This window comes from Delphinus delphis, chromosome 15 (assembly GCF_949987515.2).
Source record: "Delphinus delphis chromosome 15, mDelDel1.2, whole genome shotgun sequence".
Classification (NCBI taxonomy): Eukaryota; Metazoa; Chordata; class Mammalia; order Artiodactyla; family Delphinidae; genus Delphinus; species Delphinus delphis.
The window spans coordinates 61390229-61411684 of record NC_082697.1 but is presented as its reverse complement, the minus strand read 5'-3'; the positions used below and the strand labels follow the sequence as shown (position 1 = coordinate 61411684).

The 21456-nt window shown below is 40.9% G+C and overlaps 2 protein-coding genes across 3 annotated transcripts in view; both read right to left on the bottom strand.

Annotated features, from left to right (window-relative positions):
- The window catches only part of BMERB1 (bMERB domain containing 1), a 119434-nt gene extending 118416 nt beyond the window's left edge, over positions 1–1018 (bottom strand). Inside the window, exon 1 of the mRNA XM_060031789.1 lies at positions 769–1018. Within this exon, the coding sequence (XP_059887772.1) occupies positions 769–874 (106 nt within the window). The 5' untranslated portion in view covers positions 875–1018. The remainder of the gene's footprint in view (positions 1–768) is intronic.
- The window catches only part of MPV17L (MPV17 mitochondrial inner membrane protein like), a 35073-nt gene continuing 14512 nt past the window's right edge, over positions 896–21456 (bottom strand). The window contains exon 4 of one of the 2 annotated variants that reach the window (XM_060031791.1): positions 896–1029. In XM_060031791.1, coding sequence (XP_059887774.1) covers positions 910–1029 — 120 coding nt within the window. In that variant the 3' untranslated portion in view covers positions 896–909. The remainder of the gene's footprint in view (positions 1030–21456) is intronic. The other variant, XM_060031792.1, reaches the window with a different exon arrangement.

Below are 21456 nucleotides of genomic sequence, written 5' to 3'. Positions count from 1 at the left end.
GCAGGGAGGGCTGGTGACGCTGGGACCCCTGCAGCTGCCTCTATACTTTGAGAGCAGGAGTTTCAACTACTGCATCCTATTCATTAAAAACAAACAATCCTTAGTTTATTTGTTAATGTTGTTGACCCCAAAATACCGTAGAGAGAAGTAGCAAATACAGTCTGTCCATTTCAGAACTGCCTTCTAGGACTGTACCCAAACCAGAGACTTTGAGTCAAGAGAGAAAGAAGGGCGTGCACAGGGTTAACCTTCCCCTAATCCTTTCCCTCCCACTCGCGACCCTGGAGAAGGCAGGAGAAGAAACGCTGGGAATTTCAGGTGCGCCCTGAACCTCACGCCGGGGGAGAAGCAAAAGCAGAAACCCAGCGGACACTCCCCCCTCTCCAGAGACGTGGGCGCTTTCCAGGATGGTCCAAAGGCTCCAGCGTCCTAGTGCATCCCGGTGGAGAAAAGACCCTCCTCCCTCGGCTGCGGGAAAGACCCTACTTTCCAAGACCGGCTGCGAGCTTGGATCCGGGACTCCCGAGTCCACCCCAGACTCCCGGCTCAGCTGCCTGGAGATTCCCGAGCCTCCCGGTGAAGCCCAACCCGGAGGCTTTTGTTCGAGGGAGAGAGCGTCGCAGCGCAGCGCAGCGCATCCCCGCAGCGCTGAAAGCCCCGCTGCGGGGGCGCCTCCCTCGGTCCGCTCCCTACCAACCCCGCGCTCCCGCGACCACCCGCTCCAGCGCACGGATCCCCAACTGTCCCACCCCCCGCCCGAATACTCACTTCTCCCCAGTCCCTCCGCTTTCCACGCCGTCTCCTCCACCGCCCCATAGCGCCTCAAAGGCTTCTCAGCTTCCAGATGGATGGACAAAGATTGCTTTAACTCCATCGCTGATCTCCGCGGGCAGGTCGACGGGTCTCCCTTTACTCCATCCCCGCTGCGGGTTGCAGGGAGGGAGGCGGCTCCAGCCAGCAGCGTCTTAAGGGGCCGGGCGCTCGTGACGTTGCTCCATCTCTTCCGCCGCCAGGGCCGGGGACAGCCGACTGGTACAGAAGTGTTGGGGGGGGGGGGGAGGAGGGGGAGAGAGAGAGAGGAAAAAAAAAGGATGAGGACGCATGCGCAATGGAGGCTTGGGGCGGGGAGCTTGGGGGCTGGGTAGACAGAAAAGAGGGTAGGTGATAACTCTACGAAGAACAACAAAACAACTAAAACAGAACCATCACAAAGGAAGTAAAAACAAGGCAGCAGCCCATACTGGGGCTTGTGACATCAGCGTGCTGCTAGGTTTTGAGTGGGATTTGTGAGAGCATCTCTATCTGGGGGCAATGGATCCATCTTTGTGGCGAGTGTTACAGAAGCGTGAGTGTGGACCTGGATCTGTGGGTTCTGGGCTTGGCTGAGTGCGTTTTTGTGACAATCTCTGTCGTTTGCATCTGTGTGTATTTTGAATTTGAATTTGAATATAAAATGGGACAGTCTTGTCTGCCGGTGCCTGTGTCCACTCTGTATGTGTTTGCATGAACTTCAGAGAGACATGAAACTATTTTGGACACAAGTATAACAAAGCTATTTGGAACATGGGTCTTTACTTTCCAGAAACCCAGAGGTTTATCTTAACCAACAAAGCACAGCAGCATTAAAAGTACAAGGTAAAATCAGCAGCTAGACTGATTTTTAAAATAGTACTATTTATTGAATGATGGCTAGGTGCTAAACACTCCCCAATAACTCTGTGAAACAGATACTGTTTTGTTAGCTTTGTTTTATAGAAGATGAAACTGAGGTGCAGCAAGATTAAGTTATTTGCCCAAATTCCCACACTTACCAAGTGGTCTGGTCAGCACTTGAATCCAGACTTAGCCTCTTTATTGTACTGACCTTCTTGACTGCACAGGTATGTAGTTTTGTACTGGGCTGGGGGAGAAGCTCTATAGGACATGTGTTGTTCATTTGTTGTTTGTTGTTATTCTTAAGACATCATCTGGGGCAAGTATCCACACAGCTTGTGGAGGTATGAAAAGGCTTTAAGAAAATGATTTATCAACCAGCAGCAAGAGGCTTCAAAAATTTATGATCAGGAAAGTACTTCTAAATAGCTCATGAGAGAAAAAGGAGATAACAATGAAAACTTTTAAATATTTAGACCTCGATAGTCATGAGAGTATCACATATCAAAACTTGTAAGTTTTGATGTAAGTAAATGCATAGCCTTAAATGCATGCATTTAAAAATGTAAGTCTAAAAATAAATGGGTTAGGATGAATAGGTAAGCAAAATGTGGTCTTTCCATACAGTGGAATACTATTCAGCCTTTAAAAAGGAAGGGGATTCTGCAATATGCTACAACATGGATGAAACTTGAGGACATAATGCTAAGTGAAATAAACCAGTCACAAAAAGACAAACACTGTACAATTCCACTTATGTGATGTGCCTAGAGTAGTGAAAATCACAGGAACAGAAAGTAGAATGGTGGTTGCTGAGGGCTAAGGGGAAGGAAGAATGCGGAGTTTTTGTTTAATGGGTATAGATTTGCAGTATTTCAAGATGAAAAGAGTTTTGGGGGTGGATGGGGGTAATGGATGCACAACAATGTGAATGTATTTAATACCACTGAGCTATAAACTTAAAACTAGTTGAACTGGTTAAAAAAAAATCATTGTATTCAACTGAAAAGACTACAAGAGAAAAGAAGAGATAAAACCTAAGTGAAGTAGAAAAATAATAATAAGAGCATAAATTAAGGTAATAGGGACTTCCCTGGTGGCACAATGGTTAAGAATCCGCCTGCCAGAGCAGGGGACACGGATTCAAATCCTGGTCCGGGAAGATCCCACATGCCGCGGAGCAACTAAGCCCATGCACCACAACTACTGAGCCAGCGCTCTAGAGCCTGTGAGCCACAGCTACTAAGCCCACATGCCGCAACTACTGAAGCCCGCGTACCTAGAGCCCATGCTCTGCAACAAGAGAAGCCACCGCAATGAGAAGCCCGCACACTGCAATGATGAATAGACCCTGCTCGCCACAACTAGAGAAAGCCTGCGCACAGCAACGAAGACCCAACACAGCCAAAAATAAATAAATTAAAACAACAACAACAACAACACTGAGTGGAGAAACTGGAACCCTCATACATTACTGGTGGAAATGTACAATGGTGCAGCCACTTTGGAAGACAGTCTGGCATTTTCTCAAAAGGGTAAACACAGTTATCACATGACCCAGCAATTCTACTCCTCGGTATAGACCCACAAGAAATGAAAGATACATCCACACAAAAACTTGTTTGAACAAATGCTCACAGCAGCATTATTCACAATAGCCAAAAAAGTGAAAACAACCCAAATGTCCATCAACTGATGAATGAATAAATAAAATGTGGTATATTCCTACAGGGGAATGTTACTTGGTAATAATGAGGGATGAAGTACTGATACATGTTGCAACACAGTTAAATCTTGAAAACGCTATGCTAAGTGAAAGACACCAGTCACAATAGACCATAAGTTATATGATCCCATTTATATAAACTGTCTAGATTCTTTATCTACAGAGAAAACATTATAGCAAATCAACAGAGGAAGAAAGTAGGTTAGTGGTTGCTTAGGGCTGGGGGTGGAGGAAAATAGGCGAAGGCAGGGACTGCTAAAGATTACAGGGTTTCCTTTTGGTGAAAATGTTCTAAAATTGTGATGATGGTTGCATAACTCTAGTAATATACTAAAAATCTTTGAATATGTACCTTTAAAAGGGTGATTTGAATAGTATATGAATTATATCTCAATAAAGCTATTAACAAAAAAAATTAAATTGAATGGAATTTAACCATTTAAATCGCAACACATTATCATAAGGTTAATGGAGACTAAGGCCAGCCTGTGCAGCCAGCCAGCAGGGAATTCCAGGGGTCTGGCCACACAATCCAAATCTGTCCTGGTCCTACCTGGGGTTTGGCATTACCTGATGGTGGCTGTCCATTCTAGCTTGTGTGTGTGTGTGTTTTTCATATTCTTTTCCATTATGGTTTATTACAGGATATTGAATATAGTTTCCTGTGCTAAACATAAAGACCTTGTTGTTTATGCATTCCATATGTAATCGTTTGCATCTGCTAATCCCATACCCCCGATCCATTCTTCCCCCATCAGCTTGTGTGTTGATGGATGTCACTTGAGGTCCTGTGGCAACTGGAATTTCCAAAACAATGACAGTGATTCCAGGACAGTGATTCCCCAGTTAGTGGCTCAATTACACGGCCCAATTCAGAAAAATTAGGCTAGGCAAACACCTCCCCACCCATCAGCCCACCCCCGCCAACCCTTCTGTCTCCCACTTAATATGTACCTTGGCCAGCATTATCCTGGGGTTTTAGTGAATTAGCCATTTTGCTACTAGTATATAGGCTATATGTTAGTAGGACTACAGTGATGCTTCTATATCTGGAGAGATAGTAAAAGTTTCAACTGCAATGCAAACATATTCATGAAAGAACATCAGAAGGATCATTTCCCATTCCCATGATATGTCTTTCATTCCAGTTTAAATCATGGAGAAAGGGGGAAAATGTGGGTGTGGAGATGCACTGATATTGTTCAAGCTATTTTTACTCTCACAAAATGGGTCCCTCCCCTAATGGCCCCAATTTCTCCTAATAGATCATTTTTTATTAAAGCATATCATTTATCAGCCTTGTCTCTCTTTGATTCCTGGAAAACATTCTTTGAATATTTCAGGGAAAGACGTTACTAGCCATTTAAGTGGAATGCCCCCCATAATCAGTATGGCATTATACCTTGTATTCCAACTGAATCACATCCTGTCAGTCACACACCCTGATTATAGAAACAGTGGAATAGCCAGAGAAGAATTGATCTGTGTGTCTGTAGAGAACAAACGTATGGACACCAAGGGGGGAAAGTGGGGGGGCGGGGGATGAATTGGGACTGACATACATACACTAATATGTATAAAATGGATAACTAATAAGAACCTGCTGTATAAAAAATAAATAAAATAAAATTCAGAAGTTCAAAAAAAAAACTGGGAAAAGAAAAAGAATTCATCTGTGTTTCAATGAAAAGCCTAATGCAGAGGGAAAAAAAAAATCTCCCCGTGTCTCAAAGAAATATAAGAAGTGTTGCTTCTAGAACGTGGGAATTCCAGAAACTATGATTTGCATGAGAAGAAACATTAATTTTAAGATTCAGAAGAAAAAGTTCTAGAGGTTAGGGCCATAGATGGAAGTCAGGATGCTTGAGTGAGATCATGACTCCATGATTGGAAGCTATTTACCTTAAACCAACTATGGAAGCTGTCCAAGAAATAGTTTCCTTTCCTGTAAAATGGGGTTAATTATGAAACATGCTTAGTACAGCACATAGCACAGAATAAATATTCAATAAATGTCATTTATTCTGTTAATTTCATCACTGCTGCCAATACTTGAAGTTAAAAGTTGGCTTCCGTGCTGTGCTGTAGTCATCAAGTTATCAAGGTCATCCTTACATAAATCCCAGAATATGCAACTCTATGAAGTCATTACATTTGTCATAATAATATTTCTAATTTTACAGACTCTTCCAGGGAGATCAGTGTTATCCAGTATTAACACGTTCCTAAATTGATGGTTAGCAGATATCTTGGAGTTCCACAGATGAGGAGTTTCAGGAAGCAGTGAAAGAGATTCACAGAAAAGGACTGGAAAATGCAAAAACTGGACCAGGTTGCATGCCTCCTGCACAGTCCAGGAGCCTACCCCATGTCAACTGCTCTGCAAAGAAGTTGTCACTTATGCTTGCAAGGCAGACTCCAAAGCAGAACCGTACACTTTCATCAGGCAGAGTTGGGATTAGTACAGCTCTCTTCTCTCATCAAAACTGGGGTGTTTTGTTGGTTTGTTTCATTTGTTTATTTTTTATTTTTATTTTATGTGTTTTTTTTGGTGTGTTCCATTTGTAAAGTCAGTGATCAATGTCTTAAGAAGGCATCACTTTCATAAAGCAGATCTGGGGTTTTAGTGTTTCATTTCTATAATAAAATAACATATCATCAGTTTCCAACCCACATAAACACAAGACACACTTGGGACATGTTAGTAGGCATGTAAAGAATATTACCTGTAGAGCAGAGTGATAAAAAAAACTTGGGCTCTGTCATCCTGGCTCCACCACTTACTAGCGGTATGACCTTGGGCAAGTCACTTCCTCTCTATTCTCCTGAAAATGCTCTAAAGATCCGTAATGGCCTATTTTTTGTCACATCCAATAGCTTCTTTCCAGTCATCATCCTATTTAATCTCTCCAAAAATATATAACGCTGTGGACCAGACCCTACTCCAAACTCCCTCTCTACCCAGTTTCCAGGACATGCTCTCTCCTGTCCTCTTGGTTCCCACTCCTGCTGTTCCAGTCCTCCCTTCTCGTCTCCTTCACAAGCTCTTTCTCCATCACTCACCCCCTTCAGTTAAGGTTCCCAGTGTTTATCCCCTTCATCTTCTCCTCTTCTCATTCTTCACCTCTTCCTAGTTAAACCCATCTTCTGTTCAATCTCCATCTCCAGCCCCCGTCCTTCTCTCCTCTTAGAAACATCCAGCAGTCTTGGGGAAATTGATAAAAAGAGGAAAATGGGTTTGGAAGAGAAAATAGAGTTAAAGAGAGTTCCAGAAAGCACACTGTATATTCCTCTTAAAGGAGGTTTAGAAGAGAGAAAAGAAGCTGAGGAAACATGCCGAAGACTTCGGACCTGAAATCCTGCATCCGTTGGAGAGCAGGGAGCTGGTACTTCTGCCCAAAGTGCTCAAGGAGTGGGATCATGTGTTTTGGCTGTGCTGGGGCATGAAGTTATTAGGAGTGAGGTCAATGCTACATGCCTGTAAGAGGGTGGTGGTGGGGGGAGTCTGAAAAAAAGTCCCCAGGGCATGTGGGGACTCTATTATGGTGCTTTCTGTTTTTCAATGTTTATTGAGTGGTTACTGGTACCAAGCACTTTACAAGACTTACCCTTCTTAACTCTGTATCTCTGTCCTGTGAGATCAGGGTTTGTAGCTACAGAGAGGTTGTAGTTTGCCAGTAAGTGGCAGCACCTGCACTCAGTCTCAGTCGGCCAGTCTCAGAGTCCAAACACTTAACCACAATCCCACATCCCCTCTCAAAGCTTTCCTTTCTCCTCCAGGAATCACCATGGCAACAGCCAGGAAGAGGGATTTATAACCTCAACCTGAACATGTCCAAAATCAGACTCCTTATATTTCCCCCCAAACCTGCTCCACCTCAATTAGAAATCTCAGATTTAGCCTCTGTACCTTACTCTCAAACATTCCACACTCTTTTTACACATAGTCAGTCAACAAATCCTGTTGATTCTACCTTGGAAATTTCTCCAAAATCCAATTGTCCTCTTCATTCCCACTGCCCTGCTCTAGCTCAATGCTGCAACACCTTTTTCCCAGACTATTGCAAAAAAAACATCTTTTCTGGGTTTTTTCCCTACTAGAGACTATTCTCCACATTGCTTCTAAAAATATCTTTTTAAAAAATATTTATTTATTTATTTGGTTGCACCAGGTCTTAGTTGAGGCAGGCGGGCTCCTTAGTTGTGGCTCCCTGGCTCCTTAGTTGTAGCACGTGGCCTCCTTAGCTGCAGCATGCATGTGGGATCTAGTTCCCTGACCAGGGATCGAACCTGGGTCCCGTGCACTGAGACCATGGAGCTTAATCCACTGCGCCACCAGGGAAGTCCCCTAAAATTATCTTTAAAACACACATACAAATACACACACACATATACACATGCAATGCCACTCTTATGCTTAAAAGCTTCCACTGGATTCCTGCTGCCTGCAGAGTAATTTACATAAGCAATCTCCTTCGTTTTGAGGACCATCAGGTTATTCCCAACTTCCTGAGATTATCAAGAAAACCATGAGGAGAGTCTTGCAGTTAAAGCTTTGTAGATGTCCTTTATTTCCTTAGGATGAATTCCTTAAAGTGAAATTGCTAAATCAAAGGATATGCACATTGTCAAAGGCATTTGATGACTATTATTAAACCGTTCTCCAGAAATGCCGTACTTAACTTACACTCACCAGAAGTGTGTACTACAACTTACTAGAATTCACATGTTTTCATGGGTATACCCACGGAGTGGAAATGTGTTCTATTCATTTTCAAATAATCAGAGCTGGAATACTGAACGGCACATGGTACTCAGCAAATGATTGCTGAATGAATGAAGAACTGAATAAACAGAAGAAATGTCCATTTGTGAAAAGCTCCCCGACTTGTGTATAACTTAACACAAGCATATCGTAACACAACTTCTAGATGTTGTCTAAATCTGACTGTTTCATGTAGAATTAATCCAGTAGCATCCTTTTGCACATGGGATCGATATTTATGGGATGCTCCACAACAGTGCTCCATCCCGGGAACAAAATCTTCGCTTCCTATCCATATTCACTACACATGTACAGACCCAATCTTATTGTAATTTCTTCAATTTTCCATCATCACCTATGCAGGTTAGAGGTTATCTGGAAAGGAGTTAACCTAAATAGTAAAATGAGTAAAAGGGTGCTAAAATTTCACAAATCTATATTTCCGGATGTGTACATTCGGCCCTCTGTATCTGTGCGTTTCACATCTGCAGATTCAACCAACAACAGAGTAAAAATGTTTGGGGGAAAATAATTCCAAAAAGTTCCAAAAAGCAAAACTTGTATTTGCTGCTCATTGGCAACTATTTACATAGCGTTTACATTATATTTATAACTATTTACATAGCATTTGCCTTGTATTAGGTATTATAAGTACTTTAGAGATGATTTAAAGTACACAGGATGGGGCTTCCCTGGTGGCACAGTACTTAAGAATCCGCCTGCCAATGCAGGAGACACGGGTTCAAGCCCTGGTCCGGGAAGATCCCACATGCCGCGGAGCAACTAAAGCCTGTACGCCACAACTACTAAGACTGCACTCTAGAGCCTGTGAGCCACAACTACTGAGCCTGCGCACCACAACTACTGAAGCCCGCGCGCCTAGAGCCTGTGCTCTGCAACAAGAGAAGCCACCACGAAGAGTAGCCCCCGTTCACCACAACTAGAGAAAGCCTGCGTGCAGCAATGAAGACCCAATGCAGCCAAAAATAAATATATAAATAAATTTATTTTTTAAATAAATAAATAAAATAAAGTATACGGGAGGATGAGTGTAGATTATAAGCAAAACCTGCACCATTCGATGTAAGGGACTTGAGCATCTGTGGCTGTTGTATCCAGGGGGTCCTGGGACCAAAAGCCCAGGGATACCAAGGGACGACTGCATATGCATCTCTCTGTTGTACAGCTCTGCTAGAATAAATGTCACCAAAGCGCCTCAGTTTAAATCTCTTCCTTCCAAAACCTTCCACAGGTGGTAAGTTTCCTTCCAGCCAGTCAGTCAAGCCAGAAAATGTGTATTTTGTCCTATAAATCTTACTGATATTGCCTAGGTACATCTGAATTCATCAACCTAGACTATCCCTTCCTCCCTACTTCTACTCCCATTGAACTAATTTGTGCTCAAATGATCGCTACCCCTGACAATAATTTTCATCACTGATTTTTAGCAGGCTAGAGATATATTCAGTGTTACTCCTGAAAGGTCATTTGATGGTCCTAAGGAGAATGGGATGGAGGAGTGGAGGTGGCATAAAACTAGAGGTAGGGATATCAGTTGAGAGACTCTAGTGGTAAAATACATAAGTACTTCCCAAAGTTTTTTATTTTTAATAAATTTATTTTATTTTTATTTATTTATTTTTGGCTGTGTTGGGTCTTCATTGCTGTGCGTGGGCTTTCTTTAGTTGCAGTGAGCAGGGGCTACTCTTCATTGCAGTGCACAGGCTTCTCATTGCGGTGGCTTCTCTTGTTGCAGAGCATGGGCTGTAGGCGTGCAGGCTTCAGTAGTTGTGGCTCACAGGCTCTAGAGCGCAGGTTCAGTAGTTGTGGCACACGGGCTTAGTTGCTCTGCGGCATGTGGGATCTTCCCGGACCAGAGATTGAACCTCTGTCCCCTGCATTGGCAGGCGGATTCTTAACCACTGTGCCACCAGGAAGCCCCTTCCCAAAGTTTAACATGTTAAAATGGACCCTCTGATCCAGATGGTCTGGGGTGAGGGTCTGAGATTCTTAGATGTTCTCAAGTGGTGTCAAGGCTGCTGGTCCATGGACTGCACTTTGAGTAGCAAGACTTTACACGAGAAACAATGAAGTCTTGAAACAAAAAATGACAGTGGAATCAAAAGGAGGGCATGGACTAACCAGATATTAAAGAGACATGACTTGTTGACCTGAGCTACCTGAGGTTACCTGAGCATGAGGTAGCCACACTGAGTTGACACAGCTCCTGCGAATGGTACAGAAGGGATGTTTGAATTAATCTGTGCAACTTTGCTTTAGAATGATAGCTTTTTGGAAGTAACTCTCAGTCCTTTATGTTATCTTGAAGGATCCATGGAGATACTGGTACCCTCCAGTTAAGATTCTCTGGCAACATAAACTTTTCAAAAGCATAAAGTCAGAAGAAATAGAAAACATTTACTCAGCATATACCATGAGCCAGTCACTCCATGCCTCTGCATATGTTATTCCTTCTCCTTGAATATCTCCATGCCCACATCACTCACACACACACACACACACACACACACACACACACACGAATTAACAATCTCTTCCTTTGTGTCACTGCCACATCTTTAATATACTTATCACACTGCACTGGAAATGCTGAAAGCAATTCTACAATCATAGAAAGTGTGGGTTTTGGAGCCAATCGAACTTCAGTTCAAATCATAGCTCTGCCATGTATTGGGTTGATGATGAAGACAAGTACCTTTGCTTCCTCAGTTATAAAAATGGAGGCGCCATCTACTGTGAGGTCATGTGTAGCCTTCAAGATGCTTTCCTTCAAGTAATAGGAAACCTAATTCACAGTGGTTTAAACAAGGAAGAGAATCTATCAGCTACTGAAACAGAAAAGCCCAGAGGTAAAGCAAGCTTTGAAATAGGCTAGTGTAGAGATTAAGAAATCATCAGGGTTTCTCTGAGATTCTTTCAGTGATACACTCCTCTTCCTGTGCCCTTCATGCTAATAAAAATGGTTACAGCGGGCTTCCCTGGTGGCGCAGTGGTTGAGAGTCCGCCTGCGGATGCAGGGGACACGGGTTCGTGCCCCGGTCCGGGAAGATCCCACGTGCCGCGGAGCGGCTGGGCCAGTGAGCCATGGCTGCTGAGCCTGTACGTCCGGAGCCTGTGCTCCGCAACGGGAGAGGCCACAACAGTGAGAGGCCCGCGTACCGCAAAAAAAAAAAAAAAAAAAAAAGGTTACATCAGTTCTAGCACTCACATCTGTATTAATACCCCAACCTGAAAATAAGAATGCCTTTGTTTGGTGTTCCCAGCTAAAGTTAGGAGTATCTCTCTCCTAATGCCTACCACTGCAGGTCACATGGCCATCCCTGAACCAATCACTGTAACCACAGGCAGGAAATGCACTGATTGGCTTCACCTTGGTCAGGTGCTCCATCCTTTGAGCCAGGAGTGGAATCACCCTCCCTGAGGATCTACAAACAGGAACTGGGAGCTGTAGGGAAGGAGGGTGGAAAATGGATGCTGGAGAGACAGCTGACAACTATTCACTACACCACACCTATTAGTACATTATACAAAGGGCGTGGCACAGAATCTTGTCTGCAGTTTGTGGGCGCACAGTAAGTGGTAGCTGTAATTTGCTTATAAGTCTATCTACTAGACCAGAAGCAAACAGAGAATGGGGTCCTTCTCAGCTCAGGCGTCCCTCATGCCTAGCACAGCACCTGGGACATAGCGTAAATATTTGTTGAATTAATGTTAACAGTTGGAATGGGAAATACAATGTGATAAGAGTTATAGAAATTATTACAAGAAAAAAGAGAGGATCGTATGACTTAAGGGAATATGAAAACATACACTGTTGCTGGTCCATGACACTGATAAGATAACCAAGCTGGATATAGTTGAATTACAGACTGGGGTTAAAATTGGAATAAATTTCAGTATATATTTTTAGGGGTCTGCTCTAATTTTGGGTCAATTCAGAAAAGAAATACTAAGTGAAGTGTCTTTATCTGCTTTGCCTGGCTTGGGAGTAGAAGAGAAGAAAATCAACCTCTTTCTTTCCCCCTTAAATCTATTCAAGAAGTGTTGCTTGAGCATGCGCTACATGATCCCATATTATATAGGAAAATAAGTTTCAAGAGGACGGCTGATCTAGTCTATTATTTTGTGGATCTTAAGAATCAATGTCAATTAAAAAGACACTAACATCGATTAATCCCACTATGTGCCAGGCGCTGTCCTTCAAGCTTTCACAAATGTGATCTCTTTTAATCCTGAGTAAATTGAGGCTGTGAAAGGTTAAGCTCCTTACCCAGAATCACACAACTAATAAATAAAGACCCAGGTGCTGAGAGGCACATGTCTCAGAACCACTCTTCTTGTTACTAGAAAAGATTTCCTTGTATAAACCTCAGGGACTTTACAAGGGAAATATTGGATTACGGTAATATGACTCATTAGCCCAATTTAATATTACCTATTCATTATAATATAATGATGCTTGCATAGCAGAGCATGCTGCTGTATTTCTGCCTCTGGCTCAGATCACAGGAACTATGAACATAGGCTGATTACATGACCTACATACTCAATATTAAGAACACTTTGAATTGCTCTTATTTATGTGGTTGAAAATATACGGTCTAATTTTGGTCAGCAGTAGCATCTAGGTAATGCTGACTCAGAAGGGAAACATTTGTTGTTGCCAGGAGAAGTGCAAGAGAAAAGCTGAATCACACTGTACCACATCAGATGTTAACACTATTAATATAACGTGCTGAATAGTGAGCAAGATGGAATCAGACCATCTCTGACCAACAGGTTCGTCATTCTACCAGTGGACAGATCCAAGAAATGTCATGGTACTATGTCCCTACGTTGTATTATGTTTCTATCAACTAAGCTTATAATTAGTGTGTGGTTATCTGGCCAATGACACCAGTGTAGTGTACAATCCAAAAAGGGGATTGCAAACTCAATGCCTTCAGGGGCCAGGTGGGTAATGGAAATGAACACATTGGGCAGGTTGTCAGACGTAGGGAGTGAAGTCTACAGTGAACTCTCCGATGGAAGTAGATTTTTCAGGAGATGCCAGAAACCCAGGTTTTTAATATGAAATTTCCCATCTTCAAACTGTGATTGCCATAAAGCACTCTTGTGGGCCAGATCTGTCCATTCTCCCCTGCATGCCTCTGTTAAAAGACTCCTAGTTCATCTCTCATTTCTGTCTTCTTCTATCCTATGGAAGTCTGAACTTGCTTGGGTTCCAGTTTTCTTTTTGAGATAAGAGTTTCTGATACATGCTGTAGTTGTCTATTTGAGACATTGAGAAATTAAATCAATTTTAAAATTTTTATTATTTTTTATACAATTGTTAAAGGTTACACTCCATTTACAGTTATTACAAAATATTGACTATATTCCCTATGTTGTACAATTCATCCTTGTAGCCTATCTTACGCCCAATAGTTTGTACCTCCCTCTCCCCCACTCCTATATTGCACACCCCCAACTGGTAACCACTAGTTTGTTCTCTGTATCTGTGAGTCTGCTTCTTTTCTGTTATATTCACTAGTTTGTAGTGGTGTTTAGATTCCACATGTAAGTGATATACAGTATTTGTGTTTCTCTATCTGACTTATTTCACTTAGCATAATGCCTTCCAAGTCCATCCATGTTGCTGCAAATGGCAAAATTTCATTCTCTTTTTATGGCTGAGTAGTATTCTACTGCCATACACACCATAAACATACCACATCTTCTTTATCCATCCATCTCTTGATAGACACTTAGGTAGCTTCCATATCTTGGCTATCCTAAATAACACAATTTTGTTTTTTGGCCGCACCGCACACTTGCAGGGTCTTAGTTCTCCGACCAGGGACTGAACCCAGGCCCTCAGCAGTGAAAGTGTGGAGTCCTAGCCACTGGACCACCAGGGATTTCCTAATAATGCAATTTAAAAATAAACTGTTTCTGCTTTATGGTCTTCATTTATTCAATCAAAAATGTCTCTTGAGTACCTATTGTAGGTCAGGTGTTTTTCTGGGAGCTTGGGATACATCAGTCAGCAAAAGAGACAAAGAATCCTGCCTCCCTGGAGCTTGGGGGAAGAGAAGGGTAGAAACATGCAATAAACAATAAACATAATAAATACATAAACTATATAGGATAGTAGAAGAAGACGTTACAGCTATGGAAAAATAAAGTAGAGCTGAGTAAGGAGGATTGGGAGAGTATAGCGGAAAGGGGGGCCAATGACAATTTTAACCAGGGTGGTAGGGGCAGACCTTATTGAGAAGATACATTTAAGCAAAGAATTGAAGGAGTTGAGGAAGTTGGCCATGAGATTATCATAGGGAAGAGCCAGTGCAAGGATCCTACAGTATCCAGCCTCCATTAGGGCCCCCAGTGACCCCCTGCCTCCTGGTGTTCATGCCCTTGAGGGCTGAATTTAGAAGAGAGGAGAAGAGAGTGTGGCAGAAGTGAAAGTGTGTGACTTGAAAACTAAGTCATAAAAGGCATGTGTTGGTGTTTTCTCGAGTGTTCTTTCTCTTGGATCTCACTCTACAGAAAGGTGAGTTGGGAGCTGCCCAATGGAGAAGTTCATGTGGTGAGGAACTGAGGTCTCCAGCCAACAGCCAGGTGAGTGAGTTTGGAAGCGGGTCCTCCAGCCCCAGTCAAGTCTTCACAGACGGCAGCCCCAGCTGCCATCTTGACTGTAACCTCATGGAAGATCCTGAGCTCCAACCACCCTGCTAAGCCACTCCCAGATTCCTGACCCACAGAAACTCTGTGAGATAATGTATGCTTTTTCTTTTAATTACACTTTGGGGTAATTTGTTACACAGCAACAGATAAATAATACAGACCCTAAATAAGACTGTGCCTGGAGAATGTGAGGCAGAGAGGGAAGTGGTAGGAACTGAGAACAGAGGGTCAAGGTGAAGGTGTGGTAGGATCTCCAGGCTTCTATAAGAATCCTGGTTGTTCCTCAGAGTGAGATGGAGAGCCACTGCCAGGGTTCATTCTCAGAAGAGTGACATGAGATGACTTACTGGTGTGACAACTGAATAAGAAGGTAGGATTTCTTTAGCACTATATAACAAATTATTTCATACTCATGATGATTCAGAAAAGCTTTTTCTTTTTTTCTCCCTTGCCTCTAATTTCTGTCCTTGATTATCCTGTCAGCCTTGGGTTTTCACTCAAGTCTTCCTTGGATATTCCATGTGGACCTTACATTCTAGCATCTTCCATATCTCAAAACCTCGTCCTTCTCCCTTCAGGAACCCATCCAGAAACAATATTTTGGATGCTGCCTGACTTCAGCAGAACTACTTTTAAACCTTTGTAAAATCCAGACACTCTACTCTTTGTTTTAGAGGATTACGCTACATTGTATCAAACATATTGAAATGCACCCACATCCCACATTTAATATAGATGATATAATTATGTGAATTGAGTTGCAGATTACTGGCCGACATTATATTCTCTTTTAAGAGATTTAAACTTACTGATTTTAATTTTGTGAGTTTTTTTTTGTATTTTGAAGCCATACCTATGTATGTGTAGACATTTATGTATATATGCATGTATGTATATGTGTACACACACACACACACTTCAAGTTTTAAACATCTTTATAAACCTTCAAAGGTCAAAGACCCTAATTGCTGTGCTTACAGTGCCCAAAAGGTAAGATAACCTGGAACTAGTTTCCTTATATCCTGTAGAACAGTTTCTCAACTTAGTACAATTGACATCTGGAGTCAGATTATTTTCTCTTGTGGGAGCTGTCCTGTGCATCGTAGGACGTTTAGAATCATCCATGGGCTCTACCCACCAGATGCCTGTAGCACACCCTCTCCCCTCCACCCCACTGTGACAACCAAAAATGTCTCCAGACATTGCCAAATATCCCCTGGGTGTAGGGTTGCCAGATAGAATACAGAACTTCCACTTAAATATAAATTTCAGATCAACAACAAATCACTTTTATTCATATGCCCCAAGTGCAACATTTGGGACATAATTATACGAAAAAAAGTGTTCAATGTTTGTCTGAAATTCAAATTTAGCTGGGTGTCCTATACTTTTATTTGCTAAATCTGGCAACCCTACCTGGAGAGAAAAATTATCCCCAGATGAGAACCATTGCCCTCGATCTTAATTCCCGCCTCCGCCTTCCCTTCTCTCTTTGCTTGAGTTTTAATGGTATATTACTTATTACACTGGTTAGTAAAGTCAAAGAAATCTACTTTCTTCAACTTCAGGGGGTTTCTATGCATGAATGCAATTAGTGCCATTGTCAGTACTCATTTACACAGAAGTCAACCAACCAGTATTTCTTGAACTCCTTTGGGCAAAGCATTGGGCTAGAAGGATACAGAAGAAATATAAAATATAACCCTTAACTTGGAAGAGCTCCAATTTCATTGGGAGAAAATATAATACATACAAAATGGCTTATAATAGAGAATAAAACAAAATAAAGTGCTAAATTATCTGGTACAGACTATAAATGCTCTCAGAGTCAGAAGAAAAGAAGTGTAACAAAAGCCAGAACAGGCAGAGATGGCTTTGTAGCAAGGTGTCGGGGACTGGGCTTTGAAAAACAACTTTAAAACTAGAGTAGGTACTCAGTTCAATAAACATTTGGATTTTGTTGTTGTTGTTGTTGTTTAATTTTTTTTATACAGCAGGCTCTTATTAGTCATCAATTTTATACACATCAGTGTATACATGTCAATCCCAATCGCCCAATTCATCACACCACACCCCCCCACCCACCCGCCGCCTTCCCCGTTTGGTGTCCATACGTTTGTGCTCTACATCTGTGTCTCAATTTCTGCCCTGCAAACCGGTCCATCTGTACCATTTTTCTAGGTTCCACATACATGCGTTAATATACGATATTTGTTTTTCTCTTTCTGACTTACTTCACTCTGTATGACAGTCTCTAGATCCATCCACATCACAACAAATGACCCAATTTCATTCCTTTTTTATGGCTAAATAATATTCCATTGTATATATGTACCACAACTTCTTTATCCATTCGTCTGTCGATGGGCATTTAGGTTGCTTCCATGACCTGGCTATTGTAAATAGTGTTGCAATGAACATTGGGGTGAATGTATCTTTTTGAATTATGGTTTTCTCTGGGTATATGCCCAGTAGTGGGATTGCTGGATCATATGGTAATTCTATTTTTAGCTTTTTAAGGAACCTCCACACTGTTCTCCATACTGGCTGTATCAATTTACATTCCCACCAACAGTGCAAGAGGGTTCCCTTTTTTCCACACCCTCTCCAGCATTTGTTTTTTGTAGATTTCCTGATGATGCCCATTCTAACTGGTGTGAGGTGATACCTCATTGTAGTTTTGATTTGCATTTCTCTAATAATTAGTGATGTTGAGCAACTTCTCATGTGCTTCTTGGCTATCTGTATGTCTTCTTTGAAGAAATGTCTGTTTAGCTCTTCTGCCCACTTTTGGATTGGGTTGGGGTTTTTTTTATCATTAAGCTGCATGAGCTGTTTATATATTTTGGAGATTAATCCTTTGTCCATTGATTCATTTGCAAATATTTTCTCCCTTTCTGAGGGTTGTCTTTTCGTCTTGTTTATGGTTTCCTTTGCTGTGCAAAAGCTTTGAAGTTTCATTAGGTCCCATTTGTTTGTTTTTGTTTTTATTTCCATTACTCTAGGAGGTGGATCAAAAAATATCTTGCTGTGATTTATGTCAAAGAATGTTCTTCCTATATTTTCCTCTAAGAGTTTTATGATGTCCGGTCTTACATTTAAGTCTTTAATCCATTTTGAGTTTATTTTTGTGTATGGTGTTAGGAAGTGTTCTAATTTCATTGTTTTACATGTAGCTATCCAGTTTTCCCAGCACCACTTATTGAAGAGACTGTCTTTTCTCCATTGTATATCCTTGCCTCCTTTGTCATAGATTAGTTGACCACAGATGCGTGGGTTCATCTCTGGGCTTTCTATCTTGTTCCATTGATCTATGTTTCTGTTTTTGTGTCAGTACCATATTGCCTTGATTACTGTAGCTTTGTAGTATAGTCTGAAGTCAGGGAGTCTGATTCCTCCAGCTCCGCTTTTTCCCCTCAAGACTGCTTTGGCTATTCGGGGTCTTTTGTGTCTCCATACAAATTTTAAGATTTTTTGTTCTAGTTCTGTAAAAAATGCCAGTGGTAGTTTGATAGGGATTGCATTGAATCTGTAGATTGCTTTGGGTAGTATAGTCATTTTCACAATATTGATTCTTCCAATCCAAGAACATGGTATATCTCTCCATCTATTTGTATCATCTTTAATTTCTTTCATCAGTGTCTTATACTTTTCTGCATACAGGTCTTTTGTCCCCCTAAGGAGGTTTATTCCTAGGTATTTTATTCTTTTTGATGCAATGGTAAATAGGATTGTTTCCTTAATTTCTCTTTCAGATTTTTCATCATTAGTATATAGGAATGCAAGAGATTTCTGTGCATTAATTTTGTATCCTGCAGCTTTCCCAAATTCATTGATTAGCTCTAGTAGTTTTCTGGTGGCATCTTTAGGATTCTCTATATATAGTATCATGTCATCTGCAAACTTCTTCTTTTCCAATTTGTATTCTTTTTATTTGTTTTTCTTCTCTGATTGCCATGGCTAGGACTTCCAAAACTATGGTGAATAACAGTGGTGACAGTGGACATCCTTGTCTTGTTCCTGATCTTAGAGGAAATGCTTTCAGTTTTTCACCATTGAGAATGATGTTTGCTGTGGGTTTGTCATATATGGCCTTTATTATGTTGAGGTAGGTTCCCTCTATGCCTACTTTCTGGAGAGTTTTTATCATAAATCGGTGTTGAATTTTGTCAAAAGCTTTCTCTGCATCTATTGAGATGATCATATGGTTTTTCTCCTTCAATTTGTTAATATGTTGTACCACACTGATTGATTTGCATATATTGAAGAATCCTTGCATCCCTGGGATAAATCCTACTTGATCATGGTGTATGATCCTTTTAATGTGCTGTTGGATTCTGTTTGCTAGTATTTTGTTGAGGATTTTTGCATCTATATTCATCAGTGATATTGGTCTGTAATTTTCTTTCTTTGTGACATCTTTGTCTGGTTTTGGTATCAGGGTGATGGTGGCCTCATAGAATGACTTTGGGACTGCTCCTTCCTCTGCAATTTTTTTGAAGACTTTGGGAAGGATGGGTGTTAGCTCTTCTCTAAATGTTTGATAGAATTCGGCTGTGAAGCCATCTGGTCCTGGACTTTTGTTTGTTGGAAGATTTTTAATCACAGTTTCAATTTCATTACTTATGATTGGTCTGTTCATATTTTCTATTTCTTCCTGGTTCAGTCTTGGAAGGTTATACCTTTCTAAGAATTTGTCAATTTCTTCCAGGTTGTCCATTTTATTGGCATAGAGTTGCTTGTAGCAGTCTCTCAGGATGCTTTGTATTTCTGCAGTGTCAGTTGTAACTTCTCCTTTTTCATTTCTAATTCTATTGATTTGAGTCCTCTCTCTCTTTTTCTTGATGAGTCTGGCTAATGGTTTATCAATTTTGTTTATCTTCTCAAAGAACCAGCTTTTAGTTTTATTGATCTTTGCTACCGTTTTCTTCATTTCTTTTTCATTTATTTCTGATCTGATCTTTATGATTTCTTTCCTTCTGCTAACTTTAGGGGTTTTTTGTTCTTTCTCTAATTGCTTTAGGTGTAAGGTTAGGTTGTTTATTTGAGATATTTCTTGTTTCTTAAGGTAGGATTGTATTGCTATAAACTTCCCTCTTAGAACTGCTTTTGCTGCATCCCATAGGTTTTCGGTCATCGAGTTTTCACTGTCATTTGTTTCTAGGTCTTTTTTTATTTCCTCCTTGATTTCTTCAGTGATCTCTTGGTTAATCAGTGCGTTGTTTAGCCTCCATGTGTTTGTATTTCTAATAGACTTTTTCCTGTAATTGATTTCTAGTCTCATAGTGTTGTGGTCAGAAAAGATACTTGATACAATTTCAATTTTATTAAATTTACCAAGCCTTGATTTGTGACCCAAGATATGATCTATCCTGGAGAATGTTCCATGAGCACTTGAGAAGAAAGTGTATTCTGTTGTGTTTGGATGGAATGTCCTATAAATTAAGTCCATCTAGTGTAATGTATCATTTAAAGCTTGTGTTTCCTTATTTATTTTCATTTTGGATGATCTGTCCATTGGTGAAAGTGGGGTGTTAAAGTCCCCTACTATGATGGTGTTACTGTCGATTTCCCCTTTCATGGCTGTTAGTATTTGCCTTATGTATTGAGGTCCTCCTATGTTGGGTGCATAAATATTTACAATTGTTATATCTTCTTCTTGGATTGATCCCTTGATCATTATGTAGTGTCCTTCTTTGTCTCTTGTAATAGTCTTTGTTTTAAAGTCTATTTTGTTTGATATGAGAATTGCTACTCCAGCTTTCTTTCAGTTTCCATTTGCATGAAATATCTTTTTCCATCCCCTTACTTTCAGTCTGTATGTGTCCCTAGGTCTGAAGTGGGTCTCTTGTAGACAGCATATATATGGGTCTTGTTTCCACAACAAGAGAAGCCACCACAATGAGAAGCCCGCGCACCGCAACAAAGAGTAGCCCCTGCTCGCCACAACTAGAGACCCGGGCGCAGCAACAAAAACCCAATGCAGCCATAAATAAATAGATAAAGAGGTAAATAAATAACATATTACAAGCAACTTACCTATCACCCTTAAAAAAAAAATTCACACATCACCTGCAGAAGATTCTCTAATACTGTTCTCACAAATTCATTATTGGCCAAAAGCCTGGAAATTGTGGTTCACTTTAGTAATACTTATCATTATGGAGCAAAAACAGACTGCAAAAACTTGGCAAATTATAATTTTTGTGTGGTCGGTCTGTATGTTACTGTTCAGTATATTAATTTAATACTTCATGTCCCTTTATTAAGTCCTCTAAATATTGTTTTCTCTGGCATTCAACCCATGCATAAACTGACTTTTTCCCATTTTCCTTTCATAGAAAAAAGTTAAACTGGCCAAATGTACAACTTTACTGACATACTTTTTCCCCCCTAAGAACATTCTCTTAATCTTCAATTTAGAGGCCTGCTATTGAAGAAATCAAGTGGACAGGGAATATTTTCACTTTGGTTTAGCAGTTTCTGTTTCAACTTTCCAATTTACAACCCTTATGCAGAAGACATTCAGAAAGAATGACCCATGAAACTTTAACAAACCTGAACTCTACATGTTACTTTATTTCATTTGTTCTATCTCCCTTCAAATTCTAGAACTAAAAGC